Raw genomic sequence first — 18,351 nt, forward strand, 5'->3', positions numbered from 1 at the left:
GACCTGGCTTCCAAAGGAGAGAGAAATCCCACCCTTCTGGAAGGGAGTGCACGCCACAAAGCGTGCTATACCTCAGACTCCATGCATCCTAGCTGAGGGGGCCCGGAAGTGAATGGAATACCCCAAAATAACGACACTTTCATTTTTGACAAGCGATGCGCTTCCAACGTGCACCTGCACACTGCGTGCCGAGTCCTCTCACCTTGAAGGAGGCATGCTGCTCCATGTGCCGCAGCAGCTGGGGCTTCTGGGCCGCCGTGTAGTCACACACCGTGCACTTAAACTGCTTCCCTGCAAAGAAGGGAGGAGAAGGTGAGCGTCATCAGGCCAACAGCTCCTGCATGTGAATGCAGTGCCAGGCATGGAGCCAGGTGCATGACGAGCCCCTGGTCACTTGGGAGTCTGGAATCTCTGGGGGAACAGCCTGTCCACGCCCAGATACCATCAGCCACAGGTAGCAACAGAAGGGGCTCGCCATGGAGGGAGAAGAACAGCCAGCTCTGCCAGGGGAGGGCCCAGGAGGAGGACACTTGAGCAGGCTCCTAAAGGGTCAGAATGTGGCCAGCTGACTGGAGGAAAGAGGAGAACATATGGGGAGCAAGAGGTGGGGACCCCAGGTGCTCCAGAGACTGGAGCAGCTGGGGCTTCCTTCTGAGACCCAAAGCATGAGATCTAGAGAGGGGCAGGCTGGCCCTCCAGGGGCTGCAACGCATCGTCCCCAAGAGCACGGCGCGGTCCTGAGAGCCAGGAGAAGGCAGAAGGCCGCTCGGCAAGGCAGCAGGATCCGTGTTGGGAACACCCAACCCTGGCAGGAGTGTGAAAGCCAGATCTGAGTGGCTCCTAGAGAGAAACTACACAGAAATGGAAAACACTGCTGTTTGAGAGGCCGAATGCATTAGCAACATGCAAACATTCGTTAACGGGATGAACAGGCCCATAATTCATCGTTAAGACAAATTAACGGACATACGGGCGCACTACACGCTCTACCCCCTGGTTAGCACAAGTGTAACTGAGCCATCCAATAATACCACCACGCAACCAAATATAAATACGACCGACTTCTGCAGACCGTCCACTGGTCACCAAGCAGTTTCTAAAAGGGTGTGAGCCTCTCAGGGAGCCAGGGGCGCAGCCGCCGCACATGGTACCACAGAAACACTGGCTCCTCCCACGGGCCTGGCACATCTTTCCCTCGCAGACAATCTGGGTGAGACAGTCATGTCCCTCTGCAACCTGCAGCCTCCCTTCCTATGAACTCTCAACCCCAATGAAAACTGGCTGATGGCTCCTGTCACCAGAAACCTGTTCTCACCAAGGGAACCAATGAACTCCATGAGGCCAAGCCGGTGGCGGATCTCAGCCCGTATTTTGCTGGACTCTGCTACTAACAGGCCAGTATCCCTAGTGTCCTTGAGGCTTTCTCTCCCATTCACAGCTTTCATACACCAGCATTCCACAATGCTCTGGCCCACACTCCCATTCTTCTCCTTCTAGAAGCATTCTTGCACATAACCTTCCCCTGTGGACTTCTGTAAACCTTTAACGCCAAAATCTAAACCTTCCCACCCTTCTTCATTCTTGTACATCCTCTACCCTTCCCTGATCTTGAGATCTGAGTATCCAACCAATTGCTGGGCCTCTGCCTAGTTGACCCAAACATACTAAATTGGACTTACTATCTTCCCCATCAAATGGGTCCCACCTCTAGCCTTCCCAGTTCTTTGCCCACCCAATCATGAAGTCAGAAACTTGTCAGCCTTCCTCAGTATCTCCATGACCCCAACTGCACTCATCTCAGTTTTTCAGCACCTGATTTCACCTCCTAAATATGTCTCTATTTCTCTGTATCAATACCTCCACATTGGTTTATGCCCTCCTCATTTCTTTCCTGGACGAGGGCAAAAGCCTGTAACCTGTCTTCCTTGCCTTCAGGTAACCCTCCCAACCATCTGACATCCATCTGTCTATCCATCCATCCATTCCCCATCAAATAACCATTTATCCACTCACCTGCCCACTCTGTCGCCCTCTCTCCCTCCGTCTATCACCCATCCATCCACGCAGATGTCCTATCTTCTATCCAGATGATCTGACTCATAAACTTTCCCACAGCTCTTCCTGCACACCCACCAATGACTCCAACTGCAGAACAAAGTGGAAGTTCCAGAGCCTGGCACAGAAGGCCCTGCAGAAGCAAACTCCCCACACTTGACCCTTCTCTCTGACTTCCGGTTTGCCTTCCCCTCTGTATGTCAGGCTCTGTCACACAGAAGTTTTTCAGTTCTGGCAACATTCTGCCAAGCCTTTGCTAACATCTTCCGTGCCTGGGGTGCACTGCCTCTTGGCATCTGGCCAGTCTTCACAGTAACTCACAACTCAAGTTGAGCAGCATCTCCGGCAGCTGGACTGAGTAAGCCCCCCGTGTGCTCCCACAGACCCTCTCCACATGCTTCTGTCCGTGCCCAACTCTGCAGCGTGGCCACTGCCTGTTCACAAGCCTGGGGCTGCCCGGGCTGCCCACAGGGACCCTGTCTTATTCATCCCCAACCCCCCAGCGCCTGAGTGCACAACTCACACCAAACTTATCCTGTGCATTTTACTGAACCAAACTGGGCAAGGAACAAAAAAGGAAACTCTGTATATCTTACATGAATAACACTTTCAACAGTAACGGCAAAAGGGAAATAATAGTATAAATACATTAATACAATTAAACTTATTGTTTTAGATGAACGAACTCCAAATTCTAGATTCTATGAATTATGCAAGTCTGAAGTGTGGGGAAAACTTCTTCACGTGTAAGGCAGACACGTCATAATTAGACACCAAGGGACACTTGTTCTTAATTATTAGTATCTTTTTTCAAACACAAGTCCGCACATTTCTACATGTCTTGGGAGATAACCTCAGCCACCCACACTTCTCCACCGATTCCTGACTCACACAAACCCACCATCACTGTGCCAGGCAGCCCTGAGCAAAATGGTGTTGGGTTCTCTACTGCCTTAGTAGGGGCAGGAAGGCTGATAGAGACATTCTCCAAATTAATAAATATTTTTACTCATTACCAATACACATTGCTCAACGAGTAAAAGATAAAGTGCTAACAAGGTACTCTGAAATGGAAAAACGGAGATCAAGAGTCAGCCTTTTATGGATATATTCCCAGGGCTCTGCGAGAGACAAAGAAAGAACATAGCTCCTAAAAGCCACCCCCACCAGAAGCCTCCGAGTCCCGGCAATAAATATGACAAATGTTTCAGCAACCTGACAGCCCCCATCAAACAGGCCTGGGAGAGCACTTGACATAATCTTTAGCTGCCTAATTAAAATAATGCAATGGAGATGCATGACTCATGAAAGAGCAATGCTTTGAGACTACCAGCTAATTTCTATCAAGATGCTCCTGAGAACCGCAGAGACAGTGGACCAGAAAACGCAGCATCTACCCGAGGCCAGAGTGAACTCAAAGGGCGGGCCAATGCACATCCGATGTCTGGATCTGGCTCACACCACTGCCCAGGAAAAGAAAGGAATGGTTACAAAGAAAAAAAGAGGCAGTTTTTGTAAAAAGTCAATCCATTTTTCACACAACGTATCTGGCTAGCTCACCTACCGAGCCACTGTCCATCAGCAGCTATGCTCCGACGTGATGTCTATGACCTCGGCCACGCAGCCCAAGCAGCGGGGGGGGGGGGGGGAGAGGTGTGTGGCAGGCAGCGCTAACCCCTCTTACAGATGAGGAACTAGGACCAAGAATCTGAGCAAGTGCTGGGTTATGGAGTGGCCAGTGGCCAGTGGCCAAGCCTGGATTTGGACCCCAAGTTCCCATTCGGAGCCATGTAACAATCCTTCAGCTGGTAAGGGTATGACACAAATTCCCCAAAGGGAACAAAGAATTGATAACAGCAATGGATGTATGGGTACCATAAAGGGCATCGCACAGGATGGGGGTGCCCAAGAAGGGCCACTGGAAGGGGCACTGTGTTCTTTCTGGCTCTGTCCAGCTCACCTTGTGTGACCCTGGGCTCGCTCCTCTCTGCAACTTGGTGGCTTCATTAGAAGCACAGGGAGGTCACCCCTACATGCTCCGAGGATGGACTCAGACAGTGGGTGGCAAACACCTGAAAAGTAGCTCTGAAGAGATAAGGCTGATGGCACATGCAGGTGACCTGGGAGGGGGCCTTTCTCCAACATGGCCACTCACAACCGCTACGGCAGTGCCCCTCCAGTCCTATGTCTTTGACCTCCCTGGCGTTCTCCAGGACAATTCAGGGATGGGTCTAATTAAGCCAGCCTAAGGTAATACACCTTAACCAGAAAAAATAAAAACAGAACAGGGGAAAGTGATAAAGTGCAAGTAATTATAATATCAAAGAGTCTAGAGAAGGCCTTCCTCATCTTGCCCCCAGCAACCTCTCTGGACTTCTCTCCACCACAGCAAACTGTGACCCATTGCAATGGCTGGCAGGACCCCCGAAGGTGGGCTCCCTGTTATTTCTCTAAGCTCACGAGCAACGCCCCTGCCCCCCACACTCCACTCCAAGGACACAACACACACACTCCCCCCCCAGACCTGTGTACCTGCCATTCCCAGGACCTGGGACGCCCTTCCCAGATCCCCCCACCACACCATTTATAACTATAGTCATTTTACAGATTCATTGTTGGAATTCCTCCTCTCGTAACATTTTCGTGTTGAAATTGAATCATCTCATATTCATATTTTCATTTTCCTATTTCAAGGTTCTCAATATGAGGAGATATTTTCATACCTCAATTGTACTATGCCACATACTTTATTGATTTATCTTATCATTTAGCTTCATGACAGGGGGAGCTTTCATGTTTTTGTTCTGTTCTTGCATCGTCCACTGTTGTACCCAAGCGGCTCGCCGATTCACGTCTGGCTGGTCGGTCTGGTGCCTTCGCTGGGTCATGGGTACTTTGGGGACAGGGACGGCACACCTCTCACTCCATGTCCCCATGTCTAGCAGTGAGCGCACACTGGCTGCAGGGCTAGCGGTGAGTTACAGAAGAGCCCCAACAAGGTGACTGCTCAGCCACACTCCCTCTCTCCCCACGACAGGCACCACAAGAGGAAACGAGCGAAAACAGGCCTCTGTGAGGAAGTGACAGTCAAGCTAAGAAGGGAGGATGAGGAAGACCAAGCTGCATGAAGAGGAGGTGAAGACTCTGGGAAGAAGTAACCAAGCGCACACAGACCCTGAGTCTCTCTGGCAGCTCCTCTGGGTCCATCAAAACAAAGGCCCCTTTTCTGCTTCAGCAACCTCAAATGAGTTTCTGTCAAGTGCAAACAGAAGAAAGAGTCCCAACAGACAGCTGCTGAATGGATCACTGAGCGCATGCGCATCAGACACCAAGACCCCAGAAAGCAAACAGATAAACACAGGACATAAACAATTCATCAAGAGATGATTAATCCATTTCATTCATCAAAAGAAGTCCACTGACAGCAAACACTTACATCGAGCACAATGAACCCGCCAATGTTACAAATGCTTTATGCAGATTACATCAGTCCACCCATTTAACTTTTGAAATTTACCTGTTCAATTGTGAGTTATCAAATAATCAAGAATGATAGTAACATGGTAAGATCTGACATACATTAAACCAAGAAACTGACCGTTTCCAATAACAGGAGGCACCAAATGTGAAAAGAGTGAAGCTGGAACGCTTCCATATTTCTGGCACAATTTTTTGAAAGCAGCAAGCTGGCAGGGCAGCCCATGATTAAAACCACCAAGACAAAACAGCCATCCCGCTCCCGGAAACGTGTCCTAAGGAATTAATTCACAGGAAGCAGAAGTTCCTATGCAAGAAAGCGCTCCTTGCAAGAAGTTTTAATGAGGAGAACAAGGAAACTATGACACTGTCCAAAAACAAAGGACTGGTTACGCAGCTCATGGATCTCCCCCCACTTTAGTGAGACATTACACAACCTACGACCTCTGCAGCAACGAACAATCACAATCCTCAATTTTAAGGCTATAAGAATGAAACTGATACTTTAACTACAACTACTGATCTTCCCACATGAACACGAATAATGACTGAGAAGGACTTTTTTTTAAGTAGGCTCCACGCCCAGCATGGAACCCAACACAGGGCTTGAACTCACGACCCTGAGATCAAGACCTGAGCTGAGATCAAGAGTCAGACGCTTCACAGATTGAGCCACCCAGGCGTCCCCAAAAAAGAATTTTTAAAAGAATAATTTATGTTAGGTGACAGAATTGTGGGCACGCGTAAGGAAGGGATTAGATCTTTGTGACCATTGTTTTAAGGTTTTCTGTGCAACAGAACAGCACTGTGGATAAATTAGCATCCATCTCTGAGAGGCTGGGATGTTCAGCCCATCTCCTACGACACACAAGTAACAAGACAGACCTTCCAACATGGAGCCATAAAATGGTACCAGCGGTTCCTGAGTCTGAAGTTCGAGAGAGTTCATGGTCTCTCAAAGTGCCGCCCCAGCCCTGTCTAGCTGTACGCTGGTTTACGGCGTCCCCTCTGAGCAGCCTCTTTGCCCATCTTCCTCACGAAGACAAGACCATGGCCTGACGTGGTGAGTCATCTCAGAGGTGGTCATTTCTCACCTTCTGGGGCATGACTTCACTTTTGCCAACAGTCAGAAGTCATTCTGAGCCAAGTCCTGTCAGCGAGGAGGGCAACAGAGAGTGGAGTCCTACCACCTTCTGGAGAAACAATCTTGAGGAAAGCCCTCCGAGCTGACTACAGAAACTGCCGCAGAGAAGGCGGCGAACTGCAGGGACAAAGTCTTCCCGGCCGCAAGCCACAGCATGCAGCGGCTCAGTTATGGAGGCTACTCTTATTTGACCCAGAGGCCCAGATGTCAAGGGTCAAAATCGTAACAACCTAGATGAACCTTACAAATGAAGGGAAGAAACCAGACACAAGAGAGCACGTATTATATGAAGTTCAAAGACAGGCAAGATCAAGTTATAGTGTTTCAGGTCCGGGCAGCTGCTACCTTGAGGAGGAAAGGGGACGGCTGGTGGGGAGGGTAAGGCGGACTTCAGAGGGGCTGGCAATGTCCTGTGTCTTATCCCGGGATGTGGCTGCCCTTTGTGACAACCCACTTGGCTGTGTATTTCTGCATGTGTATGATACTTTAATATTAAAAAGGTAACGGGGGGGGAAACCACCACCACAAGAATAAAACAGGCTACCTTCCCCAGAAGGGGCTCAGGAACAGGCACCAAAGGAGTTCAGGAAAGAAAAGACGTGTCAGGAGGTTCAAAGAGAAGGTCTGAGGGTTGCCGCACAGTCTGCGGATTACGTGGCTGCTGTTGCAGATGGTGAGGAGACAGGTACCATCAACATTATCTGCCCCTGTGACTTTCAGTTCGGCATCTTTCTAAGAGCCAGGCTGGCTGGAGGTTTCCCACAGCAGACACGGCGGCTCGTTCTGGAAGCACCATGCTTTACCACCAGCTCCTAGTTCCCTCCAAAGGTGTGATCCTGTACACCCCCCTTCAAAGATGGGAGGGTGGGGGTGGAAAGGCCATCTCCACTACGTCTGTTCGTCCCTCCATCTTCCAGTTTCCCTTGGCAGGAGTCTGTTTCTCTGGTAATGTGAGCTCTTTGGCCCACGTTCCACAGCTGACTGGCTGAGGGAACAAAGCTGACCTCTGACCTGTGGAGCACTGGCTGGACCTGGTGACAGGACATTGCCCGAACTCAAGTGGCACCAGACAGGAAAGGAAAGCACTGGGTCTGGTGTCCAGTAATCGTGAGATGTGCCCTTTACTCAGGTCTTACTCACCCTGTCATGCTAGGATAGAGGGGCAGGATTTGGAGGGAGGGAGGGGGCAGGAAGGAAGGAACAGAAGTCCCTGTTACTCTGCCTTGAGTTAGACGAAGAGAGAGGTGCCCCAACCCCAAGGGATGTGGGACTGCCCTCCCTGTTGAAGTTCTTTCCACCGTGGGGGGAAAGATGAATGTGCAAGGGGGAGGGCAGGAGGGCCAGCAGGGCAGCTGCCTTGCTGTGCACCATGTGCTCAAGGAGGAGGCCATCCCAAGTAGAGGGGAGCAACAGTGACCCCACACCTGCTGGCTGCTGTCACGGGGGGTGCCCTCCAGGATACATGTGGTCCCCAGCCTGGTGAGCAGCCCTTAGAAAACGGCCGATACCCTGGTGAGGATGTGGAGGAAAGGGAACCCTGGTGCTCTGTTGGTGGCAATGTAAAATGGTGCAACCACTATGCAAAACAGTATGGAGGTTCCTCAAAAAATTCAAAATAGATCTCCCGTACCATCTACTGTTTACTACCTAGCAATTCCACTATGGGGTATACACCCAAAGGAACAGTATCTCAAAGAGCTATCTGTACTCCTGTGTTCATTACAGCATTATTCACAATAGTCACGACATGGCAACTAGTCAAATGCTATCAACAGATGAATGGATAATGAAGAAGTGGCATATATAAACCATGGAATATTATTCAGCCATGAGAAAGGAGAATCTTGGGTGTGCGGCGACATGAATGGACCTTGAGGGCATGATGCTAAGTGAGGTAAGTCAGATAAAGAAAGGCAAGTACTGTTTCCACTTCTCTGTGGAATCTGAAATGTCAAACTTGAAAAAAACAGAGCAAAATGGTGGTTACCAGGGGGCTGGGGGATCAAAACTGATGTTGAAAGGCTCAAACTTGCAACAAGTAGTAAATAAGGCACAGTGAGCTAACGCACAATAAAACGACTAGAGACAACAATATTGTGCTGTAATAAAATGTGATAAATATCGCTACAATGGAAATAAATATGTAGCAAACTAACACGACATACACCTTAAATTTACACAATGTTATATGTCAAATATATTCAATAAAATTAAAAAACACTTAATCATAACCAAAAAGTTTGTAACTCTGGGCTGTGATGGAGGTTAACTAAACTTACTGCGGTGACCATTTCACGATATACCCTATGCCAAATCACTATATTGTACACCATCCACTAATACAATGTTATGTCAATTACATCTCAGTAAAACTAAAAAAATACACTTGAAAGAAATGCACAGCACCTGTCAGCTTCCTTTGTGTCTTTACCACACCCTCATCTGCTTGATGAGCTTCCCTGAGGACGGTTCCAGCTGCTTAGTTACTTTAAATAGAGTTCTATATAAAACTAGGGAGAGTTGGGATGGTAGAAAAATCTCAAACCCTCCGGTGAAAATAAAACCATGCCCTTTGTCTTCTGGCCTTTGGAGTCCATCAGCACACAAAGAAAGACAGCAAAGGACAAATTCCTTCTGATTTAAGGCACCTTGTTTGAAAACCTGTTAAATTAAATCACTCTTGCCAAATCAAATTTCATACATACCTCAAACTTGAAAGAGCACTAAAATACTTAAAGAATTTTGCATAAATCAGAACTATTACTAGCAATAATATCTAGAGGCATTAAGGTGAAAATACCTTATTATGACTGTTGATCCAGTCTTAACTGCAAAAGGTGATATTCCACATAAATAAATTTATCAGAACACTGATTTTTACCTTTTTCAACACTGATACTCTTTAAATATTAACTCTTGCACTGTATCCTCCTAATGAGAGAATATCGGAGAGAAGAGAAATGGGATCTTTCGTAAATGACACAGATGACGTAGATTACATGCTACGAACACCAGTCCTTACGCCGTGTCCACAGTTGCTGAGAGTATGAAAACACTGACCACAGGGGGAACGGGAACATCCACCCAATGCTTAGAATGAACACACTTAATATGAACCCCCAAGTAATCTTCCCACAACCCCACTGTGGTAGGTAACGCCCTCCCCAAAGATATCCAGGTCCCAGTCCCCACAGTCTATTACCTTCGGTGACAAGAGGGATTTTGCGGATGTGACCAGGTTAAGGATCTTGAGATAGACTATCCTCTATTATCCAGGTGAGCTTCAGTGAAATCCTGTACGGGTCCTTATGGGAGAGAGGCAGGACGGTCAGGGCCACAGAGGAGATGTGATCATGGAAGCAGAGGGACAGACACATCGGAAGGGCCTTGCTGCTGCCTTTGAACACAGAGGCAGGGGCTCAGGAGCCAGAGGATACGGGCAGACTCTAGAAGTTAGAAAGGCCAGAAAGAGATTCTCCCCTACGGCCTCCGGAAAGAACGCAGCCGTGCTGACAACCTGATTTTAGATTTCTGAGCTGCAGAGCTGTCACATCATAAATCTGTGTTGATTTTAGCCACTAAACGTGTGGTCGTTACAGCGGCCATGGGAAACGAACGGGAAAGATGAAGCACGGGTTCAAGGTCATACAGGCAGGAAGTAGTTCCAACCTGGGTCTGCCCTACCACCTCCCCACGCGGCCGGCACACTGGGATGTGCTGCCGAAGGTAAGAAAAGCTCCCCGCAGGGAGCATAACACGTGTTGCAGCTGGCGGTTTAGGGAGCCCCACCTCCACAGCTCTCGCATCTGCAGTGACTTGTACAATGGCAAATCAGGACAGAAATAACGATGGCAGTAAAAATACAGTTGAAGAAGCCTCTGTGCTTTAAGGGCTGAACTTCAGGCAACAGCAGACTTAAGAGACGGACAGTTCTCTGTAATTAACACATCAGTTTTGATACAAGGAGGAATGCATCAGCATCAAGCATGGAAAAGAAGAGAAGGCAGCCCAGAGCCAGAGAAAAAAACCGGAAAGGGCATGGCACCCCAAGTGGATTGAGGTTACAGATGCCAAGCCAGGCACCTGCAACCTGCCACTGAGACCGCTCTACCCTGGTGAGGTTTTAGGTCACCAAGCTTTCTTCAACAGTCAGATCTGTCCGGTAGTGTAAATGAACTGTTCAAGAAGCTGTATGGTTCATTTTATACCACGGGCTGTTATTCTTACTGTTTATAAAAACCTGAGAAGAGCTTCAGGTGGACCCAGACAGGGGGCACCCATAAAGTGGCATGGACATCAGCCCGCCCTCTGCTGCCCATCACCCAGACACCAGCTGGGAAAGAGACCCACGGTGTCCATGCTCACCCCTGTCCCTCCACCTTGACTCCAGGGTGAGCTGAACAAAGGGTAAGAGGAACGAGGATGCCGTGCAGAGCCCAGGCTCACTGAAGCCTGGTCCAAGAACTTGGAAGGATAGACCAGCTGGTTGCTCAGATACCATTTTCCATTGATTAACCTCCTGGTTCTACAATGCATGTTTTTAGAAGTAAAGAGACTACAGATAAGTAGGGCTACTTTATCCTACGAGGACTCTGCTTGTCAAGGAAGGAGGAGAAAAACAACTCCACGCTGACATCTAGAATAGTTCCACGTGTAGCCACAGGATCTCTTAGTACAAACTGAAGGAGCCTGGGGAAAAACGGCATGTCCTCCACTCAGACCTAAGTTCCACACTCGACTCTCCACTTGTCTAATTATGACGCACACAAGAGTGCTTGAAGCTCGGAGAATTCCTCTTTGTAAGTTTTACCAGAAAACTTCTTAACTCAAGTGTATGAGGGCAGGCTGGATGGGGCGGGGGGGACCCAAAGGAATTAGCACCGAACTTCAAAGAGCTTTTTATATTTCATGATTAGGGGATTCTCGATGGATTACATAACAGAAAGGCACTGCACCATTTCACCTGCCCCATGTGCTGGGGGCGGCGGAATCCTGGGAAAGCCTCTAGACCACACATGTGGAGCCCCTCTTTAAAGTCAAAAAGGGAAAAATGTGCTACAGCATGATTTCTGCATGAAATACTTTCATACTGTTGGCATACATGCAAAGCGTTTAATCAGGCCCTTTACAGATCAATGTCTCTTTGTACACACTGACTGGCAAACCTTTTTAACTGAAACCTGTGCCCATCTTGACCTCTCCCTTCTAAGGCACAGTAACGAGATCCTCTGGGAAACAAGAATGAATAAACAGGGACATAGCACTTTCGAGAAGCCCATAAATGTGAAAAAAAATGGATTTGAGAGCAGGTAAAAGGAGAGGGTGATTACTCAGTTCCTTTTTACTTAACTGAGAGCAAGAGGATTCATTTAATAGGAAGTTCCTCTACCACATTTTAAAACATCCAATTCACAAGCACTTGATGTAATACAACCATGTAAGCGACGAGGTGGGGAGAATAACTGGCACTTTTCAAGTGCCTCTACGTCCCAACCACTGTCTGCAAAGCACTTCACATTTTCTTCACTCATTCAACCAACGAACATTTATTGAGCACCTACTATAATCCAGGCATTGCTTTAGGTGCCGGGGATACAAAACAAAGCAAATGTAGTAGGCCAAAGGTCCCTGCTTGAGGAGCTTACAGTCGAGTGCAAGACTCGGAAAGTCATGAACAAGGAAATTATAATGCACATCAGGGACAGAGAAGTCTAAGGAGAAACAGAGAAGGGCGTGGACCTGGCACACATGAGAACAGGAAGGAGATGGATGCGTCCAGAAAGGAGACAGTCAGGGGAGAGCAGAGCTGAGGACAGTGAAGACAGAGGGGTGAGAGGGAGGCTCTCACTCAGCCGCTGTCTGGGAGCTGACTGTGGGGGTGAGGCCAGAAGCAGGGAGCGCGTCAGGTGGCTACAGCAAGAAAGGAGGCACGAGGTGACAGCGACATGGCCAAATGACACCCCGCAAGGGTGCTGGAAAGGGAAAACTATGGGAGAACACACAGAAGGTGCTAACGGGCCATGGGAAGGGTGTGAACGAGACAGTCAAGAATGACCTGAGGTTTCTGACCCAAGCGACCGCCAAGGAGACAGGGATGGGACAGGTCAGCCAACTGTGGCCGCCCCCCGGGGCCAAATCCAGCCTGTTTCTCTATAGCTGGGAGTTCAGAATAGCTTTTACATTTTTCAAGGTTTATGGGAAGAAAAAACAAATCAAAAAGAAGAAGATACAGCAAGAACCCTATGTGGCACTCAAAATCTCAAATATTTACTACGTTTTCCCCAAGTTTGGTGATCCCTGGCCCGCAGGAGACGCAGGCCTGGGACAGAGGAGGAGCCAAGGGCTGCCCAGGCTAAGTCTGAGGTGCTGACACGCAGGTGCAGACGCTGAGCGGTGCTGGTGGAGCCTGGGGCTGGTGACAGAACTTCCACATAACTCGTGTGGAAGCACGGGGAGACCGGGGAGACGTCCCAGGGAGCAAGCGCAGAAGTGTGCGGACTTCCGAGAGTGGAAGGTCACAGCTAAGACGGCCCCAGAAAAGGAGACCAAGAAGGAGCAGCCAGAAGGGCGGTGGGCAAGGGGCACCTTCTATCATTTGCTCCCCAAGCCCGTCAGACACAAGGCCATACTGATCCCCATTTTATTGATAAGGAAACTGAGGTTCAGAAAAGTGACCTCACCAAGGCCACCCTACTAGGCAGCAGCAAGCAAGACTCAATCTCAGACCTCCGTAGCTGCCTGCCCCACACAGCTTCCCTGTGGGACAGGCTGTAGAATCATTTCCGACACAACAGGGCCACTAAAACCCAAGCCGTTCCAGGCAGGTGGTAAAGCAACGTTTGCTTCCAAATAGGGCTCATTCTACGGCTACAGGCTGACGGTCTCATCAAGGCAACCACGCCCCTCGTACCAGCACTTTTCCCTGAGGAACGCAAGGCACGTGTGATGTCATACAGCTCACAAGGGCACCCCTAGGGTGGGAGATGGTGTCCTCCTTTGGTGGATGGAGAGATACTTTCCTTGACTTGACCAGTTTCAAAGTTTATCCAAAGGAATAATAACTAAATGAGAAAAACTAAAAGATGTCCATAAAAATAAAAAGGAATAACGTGTGCATCAACAAATTACTTACAAAAATAGCACCTAATAAGACAATGTACTAGAACAGATGCTACTGAACAGACCAAATTCTCAGAACACGCCCAGCATCTTGAGAGACTGGCATCCCAAATAAAATGAAAAGGACTGATTTCTCTATAAATATGTTGAGTCAACTGAAAATTGTTTAAAAAAAATTAAAAGACCCCTACCACACACCATAAACCAAAATAAATTTCAAGAATATTAATTTTAATAAATGTCATAAACCACAAAAGTAAAACTTGAAAAAAATACAAAAGAAGTTTCCCCTAAGACGAGGGAGGTTTCTTTCAAAACAGAGAAATCATGAAGAAAAAAAATTAATAATAAAGGATAAGACTGGTAAGTTTAAATAGGCAAGGTTATTTAATTTCTGTATATAAAATGATGTGGTAAGTAAAATGTAAAGGCAAATGTTAAGTTAGAGGGAAATATCTGCACAATATGACAAACCACTGAGATAAAAAAGGTTTTAGGAATCATCAAAATACAATGTGAGTGCTACCAAAAAAGTGGGTAGGAGATGGAACTAAGCTTTTCTTTTAAGCTTTTTCAAAACTGAAAAGAAAAAGGAGGGATAGCTTGGTTACAGCTGCAGAGCAGACCATCCCTGGAGCTGGACACATGGCCTGCGATCGGGCACGCCACGAATCTAGCTGGTCTTCGAGAAAACATGAGACCACAGGAAGTCCTGGGGAAGAAGGGACCACCGGGTGAAGCTACACTCCCCTCATCACAGAGCATGGGGCTGAGAGAGACCCAGGAGGTGTCAAGGTCTATGTCCTTATCCCGCCCCACGTGGGACAGAGAGTGGGAGCACCGAGGCAGCAGCCCCGTCCCCCTATTCTGGTGCTGTTCTCACCGCACCTAACACATGATGCCTTTCTTCCTAGACTGGTGAGCGTCTGAAAACAAGACATGTCTTGACAAACACCTCAAACTCCCAAAAATGTCAGGAAAAAAAAAAATGAAGAGAAACAATCCAAATGTCCTGTTTTGTTACAAAATATTTCATAATGCCTGCAAGGCCTATCCTCTTCAGGAAGGTTGTCTTACCTTACGCTTGAAGACACACCATCATTGCCCATCCTAATTCCCTTCCCCGCTGAAGGGCTCAGGGAAGTGACAGGTGAGACAGGCTGTGGGTGTCACTGCCCACCGCAGTGCCCGTCCCGACACTGCTGCCTGCCCCAGCCCTCCCCTCCACGTCCGACAGCAGTCGGTCCAGGGCCCCTGATTAGACACACACCCCATCTCCTCGAATCCTTTCAGGCCAGGACCCAGACCTCTGGGCTAGCCATGAGGCCACAGCGCCCCTGCTGGCCCCGAGAGTGCCCCCGAGACCCTGCCACCATAGCCCAGTGGACACCCCAGACCGCCCGGTGCCAAGGACAGCTGCTTGTCATTAGTGGCACTGTATTATTCAGGATATCAGTGTATCACGTGCTTCTAAGAAGTATCAGTAAGGCTTATTGTTTGTGGAGGTACGGAATTCATGAATAATTACACGATCTAATGCTTTCATTACTCACGGTAAGACTGCTTTACTGTCACTGCATTTGTAATTATTTTGCTTATGGATTTTCTTACTTACAGCACACTGCTTTGTCTGAATAATTATGGCTCTGGCCTTGGTTCAGCCTTAGGCAAGCCCTGGATCGTTAGTTCTAGCGAAACCCAGCTAATAAGCATGCGGCCTCTCCGTAAGTCCTGCAAGCTCACCCAAGTGCACGCACAACAGGATGAATTCCCTAGAACGGTCTTCAAATAAAGCTATGATCTAATGGCTGTATCATCCTCTAAGTTCTAAAACTAAAAATAATTGTTGAAATCATTCTGATTTTTACAGTGAACTCCAATTTTCATATATAATTGTGCTAAAATAGCAATATATTTATAAATATGGTTTATTAATCTCATTACATTCAATTCTGACAAGAGCTTCCCACAGCTGGGGTTTTTAAAGGAAAATTAAAAATGCTAAAAGTCTTTTATGGTTTAGCTGCCTGTCACTTTTTTTTTTAACTTAAATTCAATTAGCCAACACATAGTACACATCATTAGTTTTTGGTATAGTGTTCAATGATTCCCTACTTGCATATAGTACCCAGTGCTCATCACATCACATGCCCTCCTTAATGCCCATCACCCAGTTACCCGATCCTCCCACCCGCCTCCCTTTCCACAATCTGTTTGTTTCCGTAGTCAAGAGTCTCTCATAGTTTGGCTCCCTCTCTGATTTCTTCCCATTCAGTTTTTCCTCCCTTCCCCTATGATCCTCTGCGCTATTTCTTATATTCCACATATGAGAAAAACCATATGATAACTGTCTTTCTCTGACTCACTTATTTCACTTAGCATAATACCATCCAGTTCCATCCATGTCAATGTAAATGATAGGTATTCATCCCTTTTGATGGCTGAATAATATTCCATTGTATATATGGACCATATCTTCTCTATCCATTCATCTGCTGAAGGACATCTTGGCTCCCTCCACAGCTTGGCTATTGTGGACATTGTTGCTATGAACATTGGGATGCAGGTGCCCCTTCTCTTCACTACGTCTGTATCTTTGGGGTAAATACCCAGTAGTGCAATGGCTGGGTCATAGGGTAGCTCAATTTTTAACTTTTTAAGGGACCTCCACACTGTTTTCCAGAGTGCCTGTACCAGCTTGCATTCCCACCAACAGTGTAAGAGAGTTCCCCCTTCTCCACATCCTCGCCAACATCTGTTGTTTCCTGTCTTATTAATTTTAGCCATTCTAACTGGTGTAAGGTGGAATCTCACTGTGGCTTTGATTTGTATTTCCCTGATGACTAATGATGTGGAGCCTTTTTTCATGTGTCTGTTGGCTATTTGTAGGTCTTCTTTGGAGAAGTGTCTGTTCATGTCTTCTGCCCACCATTTCTTGACTGGATTATTTGTTTTTTGGGTGTTGAGTTTGATAAGTTCTTTATAGATCTTGGATACCCAGCTGCCTGTCTTCCTAAAATAATTCTGCTTTCCTTCCCTCCATCCTTTCCCTCTCAGGGAGACTTTCTTGGCCACCGTGACCACTGCCCACCACCTCTCCTGCCCACAGCAACTCTCACCCTTCTCCCCAGGGCTGCTGAGCCCCCTTCCATCACAGCACCCACCTTTAGCACAGCCTGCATGCTTCCCTTCCTCCCCCCTGGGCTATAAACTCCTTGGTGGCAGAAACTGTTCCTTATTGACCCTATTCCCCAGGCACGGGTGAGACATAGTATGAACTCAATCAATGGTTCTTAAGAATGAATGAAATTAGATATCCACTTAAATGTACTTCATCAAGGTCAAATTTGCCCAAGTACTGTCTGTATTTTAAACTGAGCCCCAGGGGCGCCTGGGTGGCACAGCGGTTAAGCATCTGCCTTCGGCTCAGGGCGTGATCCCGGCGTTATGGGATCGAGCCCCACATCAGGCTCCTCCGCTATGAGCCTGCTTCTTCCTCTCCCATTCCCCCTGCTTGTGTTCCCTCTCTCACTGGCTGTCTCTATCTCTGTCAAATAAATAAATAAAATCTTTTAAAAATAAATAAATAAATAAATAAACTGAGCCCCAATCTGGACAGAATATAAAACCCTGACGTAGTTTAATGATAAGCATCCACTTGGAAACATCAGGTCAGGTGTGATCATGGCTACCCCTCAAGGTCTTCAGGTTCAGGTGGGGATGGAGGGCTGAGGACGATTCAACTTTCAGATCAAGGCCTCCTGAGGGTGCCTTATTCCCTGAAGCAATGTCCCCTCCACACCCACCCACCCGTGCACACACACCCAGCACTGGGGGAGGTCAGGCAAGGCTCCAGTCCTGAGCACAGGGCAAATGAGGAAGCAAGGGAGTTCTTTCTGCTCTCTTTCAGAATCAAAATTCTAAAAGACCCAGCTCTTTCTTGCCTGCAGACACATCCATGGTTTCTGCCGGACTTGGAACGTCAGCTTCAAACCTCACTGGGGGAAAAAACTCACTATGCTATGAAGTCATTTACTTACCGTCAGCAGTGTGAAGGAGCTTGTGACTTTTCAACGTCCCTTTTGATTTGAATTTCTTGCCACACATGTCACATAGGTGGGTTTTCTCAGTGCTATGACGATTCATGTGAGCCTTGAGGTTACTCTTGCTACGAGTTGCATATTCACACAAAGAACATTTGAAGGGTTTCACACCTACCAGAGGAGCGGGGGGGAATATACATATATAAATAAAATCACACAGACACACATCTACTTATATGCGTGTGCACATGTGCGTGCATCCGAAGGATAGATGTGCATATCCATGTTGAACAAAGCAGTGCACCTGCCTATCCCCAGACTCGCCCCACAAGGGTCTGGCCAAGCTCTCATCCATGCTGTTCCTCCCGATGGCCATGCCCTGGCCTCCTGGATCTGCCAGGGCCTCCCCCGTGCCACTTTGTCTGGTTTGCCCAAGCCAAGCCCTTGCTGCCCTCTCAGTGTCCCCGCGTCCTGCAACTCCCTGCTAGCCGTACTGCTACAGCGCATTGCGAG

At 47.9% G+C, this 18,351-nt stretch overlaps 1 protein-coding gene across 6 annotated transcripts in view; it reads right to left on the bottom strand.

Moving 5' to 3' along the window:
• Positions 1 to 18,351, bottom strand: part of ZFAT (zinc finger and AT-hook domain containing) — a 291,267-nt gene that overhangs the window by 194,532 nt on the left and 78,384 nt on the right. The window contains exons 10-11 of one of the 6 annotated variants that reach the window (XM_034668648.1): positions 17,836 to 18,009; positions 203 to 291 (exon numbers count right to left, since the gene is read on the bottom strand). The exons of 4 other annotated variants lie outside the window; for them this stretch is intronic. In XM_034668648.1, coding sequence (XP_034524539.1) covers positions 203 to 291; positions 17,836 to 18,009 — 263 coding nt within the window. Of the gene's footprint in view, positions 1 to 44; positions 292 to 17,835; positions 18,010 to 18,351 lie in introns of those variants that run through there. One more of the 6 variants, XM_034668646.1, reaches the window with a different exon arrangement.

The sequence above is a fragment of the Ailuropoda melanoleuca genome, chromosome 9 (genome assembly GCF_002007445.2).
Source record: "Ailuropoda melanoleuca isolate Jingjing chromosome 9, ASM200744v2, whole genome shotgun sequence".
NCBI lineage: Eukaryota > Metazoa > Chordata > Mammalia > Carnivora > Ursidae > Ailuropoda > Ailuropoda melanoleuca.